At 41.0% G+C, this 8,501-nt stretch overlaps 1 protein-coding gene across 1 annotated transcript; it reads right to left on the bottom strand.

The window, feature by feature from the left end:
* Positions 1 to 2,835: 2,835 nt before the first annotated feature.
* LOC132827790 (chromobox protein homolog 8-like) lies at positions 2,836 to 7,510 on the bottom strand. The gene is made up of 5 exons (XM_060844506.1): positions 7,373 to 7,510; positions 7,200 to 7,243; positions 7,044 to 7,109; positions 6,855 to 6,921; positions 2,836 to 6,733 (listed from the first exon to the last, which is right to left on the bottom strand). The coding sequence occupies exons 1-5, from the start codon at positions 7,439 to 7,441 to the stop codon at positions 5,864 to 5,866; spliced, it is 1,116 nt and encodes a 371-aa protein (XP_060700489.1). The 5' UTR covers positions 7,442 to 7,510; the 3' UTR covers positions 2,836 to 5,863.
* Positions 7,511 to 8,501: the final 991 nt, after the last annotated feature.

Below are 8,501 nucleotides of genomic sequence, written 5' to 3'. Positions count from 1 at the left end.
TTCCGTTCATCTGCTGTAAACAACCATCTTCATTAGAAAGTGTAAAAAATAGCAATGTGGGGTAAATATTCATTTTTGGATTCTCTACAGGTTTTATTGATCTCCTTCCAAGTTTCATTGAAAACGAGTTGATGCGCAGAAACCATTGTTAGTTCAAGGTCCAGGGTCCAGATTGTACACTACAGGGATGAGTTCGAGTAGAAGAAGAGTATTGAACAGCTTCCATTTCAAACTGAAGATACCAAATTAACCAGCTTCGCGCGGCTAATTCAGCAATCTGATGCTTGGTCCTTAGAATTAATCATTATTCAGGCTGAAATGAAAATGTAAACGTAATATTCTAGTTCAATCCACCTCAGTATTACTATTGCTGACAACCCGGCTCTAAAGCCGGATTCTAAAGAAGGGCTTATGCCCGAAACGTTGATTCTCCTGCTCCTTGGATGCTGCCTGACCTGCTGCGCTTTTCCAGCAACACATTTTCAACCCGACTCTAAAACAAACATAACCGCCTGAAATCTGGATTGATGAAACTGGCACTTGTTTCCCCCCAAGATTCGTTGTTCCATTCATCAGTCTCATTTGAAGGCAAGTCCAGAGGTTTGAGTGCTGCTCCGGTACCATTGTCCTTTCTCCTCTAAGGTCTGTTCTGGAACCCCACCGAACGGAGGAGTCGCAAGTATCATTAATCGGATTTTTGTGCTGTCCCAGCTAGAAGGTTCGCACACTAAATCAATTAAAATGGTCTGAACTCGGCCGTGGCACAATGATCCACAGCACGTAACTGAATTAGAATGTAAAACAAGCACTCACGTTCTCGGCGGGTCTGCTAACGAGAACCTTGTTTGGTTTGGCTCCTTTCTGTGGAGTACAGCCTATCATTGAGAGGAGTTTGAACAGGCCAGTGATTAGCACCGCCTCTGGACACTACGAGCCGGAAAATATTTTTGTTTTGATTTTGCTGGCGGCGATATCCTTTATCTTGAAAAGCACGGAGCGTACCAAAGATGTATACATTTAAATTTGTTTAAAAAATAACAAATGCTATCTGTTGGTTGTCATTCACAAAGCCCGCTCTCACGTTGCAGTGTGTTTCAATGAAGCATGGCATGTAAATACATCTTTTTGTCAAGTAGTTTGGTACTCGACAACATTCGAGAATATGCCACTTTTTCAGGGAAATGACCAACACCGGAAATATTACCCGAATGCCTACAATTTACAAGTGTTAAAAGAGTTGCAACCTTTCGACCGCATTTATATTCTAAGATGAAGGAAATTGTTCATCACAATCTACCAGCGTGAGTGACAAAGTGACATCTACAGTTAATTGAATTACAACAAGACAATTTTCATTTTGCACATCTTTATTTTCACCTTCTTCCAGTTCGCTGCACCATGTGCTTCGCGCTTTGTCACCTTTGACATGGCCCACTCGTTTTTGCCTTATTTTGGAGCAACCTCCCCTGTAGCTTCCTTTTGGAGCAACACATGAACCACTATTTCTGTGTGCATGCGAGAAGGCTTCACTGCACCGATTTCCGTAATAACACAGACATTCATAAGGCTAGAACAACAAATCTGAGAAGAAACTGATGCACGGTGTATTTTAATTTCAAAGAGACCTTTAAAATGGCTCGAAAGCACATCAATGGTTTGCATCCTAATATAAATGGTTGAGTGGCCTTTTTGCTAAGTATGTGAATTAAATCTATGAGAATTTCTTTTTCAGGGAACCTTTTGTATATTTCCCGACTCCAGAAATTCAGCCAAACATAAATCCCACAGAAATAAGACCATCCAACTTTCAGGGATCTTCGAATCACCTTTTGGAACATGTTTGGTTGGAGACAATTTTCGGATCTGTAGCATTAATCACAGAGTCACAGATGTGTTACAGCACAGAAGGAGGCACTTTGGCCCATTATTTCTGCACCTGATCTCCCACTGAGCTTCATAATTTAGTAAATTACAATCCTTGGTACAAGGGGAAAAGATTGCATGCACTGTCATACTGCTAGTGGCTTTTCCAATCGTTGAAAGAAAAAATGATTGTTGGATGCTACCAGTTGTATGTGGAAAGAATGTTTCTATGCACCGACTCTGACATCAGATTTTTTCTTTCCATTGGAGAAAATGCCGGCTATTTTCGTTCGCTATAATGCAAAAATGCGTCTTTATTGCCGACTGCAAGGCAAATTAACACAGAGTACACATTCTATGTCTTTGTTTGGAGTAATAAGGCGTAGATTAATTAGCAAAAGATCACCAACTATTTGACGCAAATTTAACAGTGGCATTCAGTTGAAGCAAGTAGTTATTACTTGAAAGTGTCTGGTGTGAAAGTTACAGCTTGTCAATGCTTACTGGTGAAACTAGAGGTCAATGAGGAAATCCAGGAACAATTCTTTCCTGAGTTCTATTGTAACAAAGCTTATGAGCTTCAGCTAAAAAAAAGGTTTTGTTATCACAAGAATATATGCTGCTTCAATTAAAATACTTCAGTGCTCCAAGGCAAGGTCTAAGGAATTTGCCCCAATAAAGCCTGCTAAGAATTGCATTTAATGAAGTTACAGATATATGTATAATATATACACACACAACTATATGTCTATAACTGTATAACTATAGACCAATGGAATTTATTTATAACCTAGATTTCACAATATATTTCATTTTATTTAAATGCATGTTTCCATACAGCATGACAGACTCCAAGTGTTATAAACATTTTAAAACATTATTTCAATTTAATCACCATTATTTGCAAAGTACATTTTAGTCAAATATCGAAACAATAAGTATAGTTAAGTGCAATGTATTAAACACTGTCCATTATACAGAATACATAAAATAGTTTATCATCATATTCCCTCCAAATCTAAACAAAAAAAAGCTATCTTTACAGAATATACTTACATTTCACAAACTCTGTAGATACATAATGTGGGGGTGGGATATGTTTAATTATGACCAACTTATTTTTGTGATATGGTCAATCCTTTTCCTAAGCACCAACAGTTTTCCTTACAATAAACTTTAAGATGCCACCTGAAAATTGCATTTAGTTATGTTTCATTTAGTAGGGCGACCAAAATAAGTTCCCCAAAAATCTTAATGGCAACAGTTCCTTGAAAATGTGATATATATATATAATACGAGTTCTGCAAATCATCTGACAATACTGAGCATCCCATTGACACGGCCTGCACACACTAATATACATTACATTCAGTTACAGGCACGGCCTCTTCAAGTTTTAATAGCCAAAACATTCAACGTGCAATAGATCCAATTAACTCTAGATCTAACATACTCTCATTTCAAAAGTAGATGCAATATCCTTTGAATTCCATCAGTATTTAAGTGACCAAGGGATTTTGATTAACACAACTGTCACATTTGTACATTGTCTTCCTTTGTTCATTCCCCAATGCTAGAAAAACACATGTTAAATATTCATTCATAAACACCAACCATCATGAATGATAACTGTCCCCACTAATGTCATTCACCATAATTGCAAGTTCATTCTTATAATTAGAATTTACACATTTCCTTTGGTAAATCATTTTGACAAACATGTGCATCTTATCCAATATAATTCTCTTTCAGCTATGGCTCACCCTCAGCAATCATTCTGAAAGGTAAATACCAACCCACATACGGTAGAGAACTGTTCGTGCCAATCCTTTATGTTGCTTTTGCAAAGTCTAAATACTTCAAAGTAAAGCTTCTGAATCTTTACAAAATGACCTGAAGGGCGAGAATGTCAATTCCTCTTGTGAATGTACTTCAGTCATCCATAATTATCGAGCATTGTCAGCATAACCCTATGTCAAAGATTATTGTTAGCCATGTGGTCCAAAAATGATAACACATCAGATTGTGTAAAGGTGCGAAATCCTCCATGTATGCGTTTCTCTTAAATTATCCCAATATAAAAGTGACTCAAACAACTTTATAGAAATGCTGGTTTCACAAAACTTGATTATAAAGTTAACTAGTTAAGTCTATGGTCAAAACACACAAAAGAAAAATGAGAAGTTTGTCTGATGGTTACATTATGATAGTGGATTACTCTAATCTTTCCCCTGTTTGTTTTGGATCCACTCAGCAGGCCAGAATTCTAGATCTCTGTCTGCAGATCATGGATTGATCATTGGTACAATGAGAACCAGTGATAGAATTCCATCTGAATATTGCAATGAATTTCAAACTGGAAACATGCTGCTATCATTCAGAGTTCCTGGGCCTTTTTAATCTCCCACACTGAGCAGCACACTGTTACGTGGGAACTAGTTTAGGAGAATCAAATTCCTATTGAAATAATTTCTATGAGCAGTTAAAACCCAATTTATTTGTGATGAAGGAGACAAGGATTCAATAATACATTTTCATGTAATTGTCTTTTTAAAACAACACATTGTTAAAACATGGGGGGCAGGGGGTTTCTAGATAAAGAAACACAGTGCAGATGTGTCAATATAGCTCAAGCCCCACACATCATCATTCACAACTTAGCAATAAGACTAGCAGCATGAACTATTATGACAACCATTTTCTTTCCCCAAAACCATTTGGATACTATTTCCCTTTACTTGGTTTTAATTACTTGCTTAGAAAAAAACTGATGACTGGCTTGTAATGAATACATAACAACATTAATCTGAAGAGGGGTTGTCCCTGCTTTTAATTGTAAGGTCAAAAAGGTCAAGGGTCAGATGTACTGCAGTTTCCTAAAAGCATTTTATCAGCTTATACTTGCAATTACTATGCAAATATACTTGTTTACCAAAGTTTGGACAGTCCTCTCCTCAAGTTCAAAATGAAGTGTCTGGAGCCATCCCTAGATATAGTATAAGGCATTTGACTTGGCCCTAATGTCAAAAACGTTCAGTACAGTTTACGCATGTGGTGTACATCCAAGAGTTTTCCCAAAGAGTGATATTCAGTTTTGATGCAAAACTGGGGAAAGCGACAGTAGAGGTGCAATTTCTTTCAGAAGTAGTCAGAGTTTGAGGGGACAAAGAGTTGAGTGAAAGTATCTAGGAATGCCTTTCCTCAGTTTCTAGGCATTTTTATTCACACGGCAAATCGTCAAATCATTGTATCATGGGAGGACTCCCCGTTTGCACACGGATGAATAACTTAGTTACAAGCCAACACTTAGAACAGGAAGCAAAAACGTACAGCGCCCTGCTCCGGAACAACTATTGTTTATATTTTATAGAGATAATGAAAAGTGCAATTGGCATTGTCAAAACATACATTGTATTTAGATTTTTTAAAAAAAATGTTGTAATAGTAAAAGAGGCAAAAGTCCGGTGTCTGAAAACAAAACAAGTCAACCTAAATCATTGTAGTCAATGCTGTTTACTGTGAAAATACTACCATTTTAGCTATTATCTAGAATCTAAATCGAGTCAAAGCATCCTCGAAGTCTGTTTATATCTACAAATGAAATTAAGCAGAGTAACGCACTACCATCATTTACATTGGTGCTCTGTTGACAGGCAGGTGGTGAGGGAGAGCGACTGTCATCTCACCAACCCGGCAAAAGCAAACGTCTCAGCGTTGCTTTATTTGGCTTTAACCTCTTGATGTGTTTAACACCGTTTTAACCAACTGCATGTGAAATGCAGCCCAGAACACAGGCGTACGAAACGGGTACTTCATCTGTCTCTTCCACATGACGAGTAGCCGAGGTTTACCTAGTCGCAGGAAAATTTATATACAACCCAGCGAGGAAATAAGTAGTCACAATTTCTCCAGCAACACCTCAGTGCTGTTGTGACCGACAGGTGTTAGTCACGATCAACGTGCTCCCATCACCAGGTTGAGCAAACAAGTTTCGTTTCTTTTAAACTTTGTCTTTGAAGAAGCCTTCGTCTGTGCTGCTTTCTTTGATGGTGACAGTCAGAAAGTTTGACGTAACGTCCGTAACCACCACTTTCTCCAGATTGTTCAATGATGGGCTCCAAGATTCTTCCTGCTCCGACAGAAATCGGGAGACCTGGTGTTTGGCCAGCAAGGGGGATTTTGAAACTGGCCTGTCACTGGCCACACACACACTATTCCTGGAGACCGTGCCCTCCGGTGCGTGTTTACTTTTAAGTGCAGATGTGTCAATCCCTGGTTCACTCTTAGAGGTTGCGCATTCCATGCCCTGTTTAGTCCGAAGGGGGTGAGAGTCTGCACCGTATTTACTCTCCCCGTAGCCCAGTGTAGTACGATTCAGCTGCGTTCTGGGAGTGCCGTGACTGCCCAGCTTTGCTTCCTGCCTCTCAGTCAAGTGAATTAACTCACTTTCAACCTTCTCCTCCAGGTCATCACTCCCCGAATCAAGCTCTTCGGATTTCCGGCGTTTAAAATGGGGGTAAGTCGGTGTCCTTCCTTCAACGTCGTCCGGCGTGCTCCTTTTGAGGGCCCCTGCACGGACAGCTTGACCGTCCTTGTAGTCCATTTTCCCGGGTTTCGCCCCTTTTTTCCGGTGTTTATGAGCGGCTGATTTCTGGTGGGTTCTGGGCATCTCCTCGACCCGAGCAGTCCTCTCTCTGGAAGTCTCGCCCCTGGAAAGGCCGGTGTGCTGCAGAGCTCCCGCGGGGTCTCTCCGGAGTCCTTCTCTCGACCTGGTGGAGGAGAAGCCGGATTCTTGAGCAGACCTGCCTGGGTAAGACATCCTCAGTCCCCTTGCTACATCACTCCGGAAGGCATAAGTCTTTGCTTTCGCCTGCAGAGGAAAAACAGCACAACTACTCATTTCTGAAGGTTCTGCAGATTTGGGTTAAGAACACACAGTTGAATTTAAAACAAAAATCGTCCACATTTCTGAAGGACGAAAGAGCATTTACCTTTAGTAAAAAGGTTTTGGGTTTAGGTCCACGTTTTTTTGGCCCGTACATTTCTCTTTCACGTTCCCTGCAAGACAACAGGAAAACGTGGATAATGATGGCTTTAATTGGCGTTTAAAGGAATCTTTGAAATAATTGCAGAACCAGTTTACAGAGATCTTTATTTTAATGTCGCTCAAAGGCCTTCACCTCTCGTCAAAGGCTGATATCAGACGGGCGTCCAAGATATTTTCTTCTGGCTCCCACGTACTGTACCTTAAAAGGCAATTTAAAAGGTAAATAAGCGTCCATCTCAACGCGACGCGCGCTTCTGCGAGTTGTAAGCACTGCAATGCTGATACTTACTTCGGAGACCAGCCCTTCCATTTCACCAGGTATTCGACTCGACCCTAAAGGAGGCAGGGGAAGAGAGAGAAAAAAACAAACCTGTCATATATATAAAAAAAACATCGCTTTAAAAAACAAACAGCCGGGCTGGGAAATGGCAGAGTCGGTCTGCGGAGCGGCGCCTCACATACTTTCCTGATGCGTCGCTTGAGGAGAGATTCGGCCGCGAAAACCCTCTCCCCCACGGCCGAGAGCTCCATGGTGTTGACTCGCTGGCTCCCGGAACGCAGCAGTGAAAGCGCTCGGAGCTTCCCCTCAGCTGGAGCCTCGCTGCCAACCCATAATACTCCCACCCGCTGACGTCGTGAACCAGTCTCCGCCGCGACTTGGTAGCAACCTCCCCTTCACCTAGCAACAGCGCGGTTGCTAGGTGAAAGGGGGTGGGGGAGGAGGTCTGGAGGGGAGGGGTTGGGGAGACGGGGACAGGGCTGCACGGGCGCAGCGCTGACGAGAGCGGAGTTGCGTCGGGAGCTGATTGGCGGAGCAGCGGCCTGGGGGTGGGGGAGGAGGGACTTGCTCATGAGGAAGTGATGTGTGTGTATGTGTGTGTGAGAGAGAGGGAGAGAGCGATGGGAAAGAGCTGAATGTCCATCAGGATCCATTTTGTGGGAGCTGTCATTGAACGGGCAGTGCAGCTTTGGCAGATGGAAATGCCCTTGCTCACTAAAGTTGTCGATAATGCCAATGTTAGTGCCAAAGCTCCAGAGCAACTTGATTACATCCGACATGTTTTTACAACATAGCTTTGTCAACCCAATGTTATTGTGATCGAATAATTTGTGCATCACTTATTGATATATACCATGCAAAATATTGAATATTATGCTTCAAATCGCCATTTTTGTTACAGCAAATATGCATTATAAATCTACATAATCTAAATTAACGAGGCATTTTATTGTTTATGTGTAGTCCGTTTATGTGTTATATATTACTGGGATAAAGCACTATTGATTTGTCAGTATATCGTGAAACGTGTTGACGCGACGCACTTAATAATGCTTGTATTATAATACTGCTCTCATGTTTCTAACTTGCACTGGACAATATCCTACTACAATGTTACTCTAATAGCGATCAATAATCTTCCCATTGTACAGTCCTGTTAAAACGTTGACAATGACAATGAGTCTAATTAATTACCAGACCGTTGACAAGTTGCAGCATCAGCAAAGCCAAGGAAGGAAGCGTCTTGCAAAGAGGAAACTATTTCTGTAAAATGTGATGCATGCACTTCATTAATATCTGGTTGATACATAC

This window comes from Hemiscyllium ocellatum, chromosome 25, assembly GCF_020745735.1.
Source record: "Hemiscyllium ocellatum isolate sHemOce1 chromosome 25, sHemOce1.pat.X.cur, whole genome shotgun sequence".
NCBI lineage: Eukaryota > Metazoa > Chordata > Chondrichthyes > Orectolobiformes > Hemiscylliidae > Hemiscyllium > Hemiscyllium ocellatum.
The sequence above is the reverse complement of the archived record's forward strand: the minus strand, read 5'-3'. Positions and strand labels throughout refer to the sequence as shown.

Bases quoted from the DNA above. Each gene is read 5' to 3' on its own strand.
- LOC132827790 (XM_060844506.1), bottom strand. From the start codon at position 7,441: ATGGAGCTCTCGGCCGTGGGGGAGAGGGTTTTCGCGGCCGAATCTCTC. The intron at 7,244-7,372 runs GTATGTGAGGCG...TGCCTCCTTTAG, and splicing joins TCAAGCGACGCATCAGGAAA to GGTCGAGTCGAATACCTGGT. The intron at 7,110-7,199 runs GTAAGTATCAGC...TTGCCTTTTAAG, and splicing joins TGGAAGGGCTGGTCTCCGAA to GTACAGTACGTGGGAGCCAG.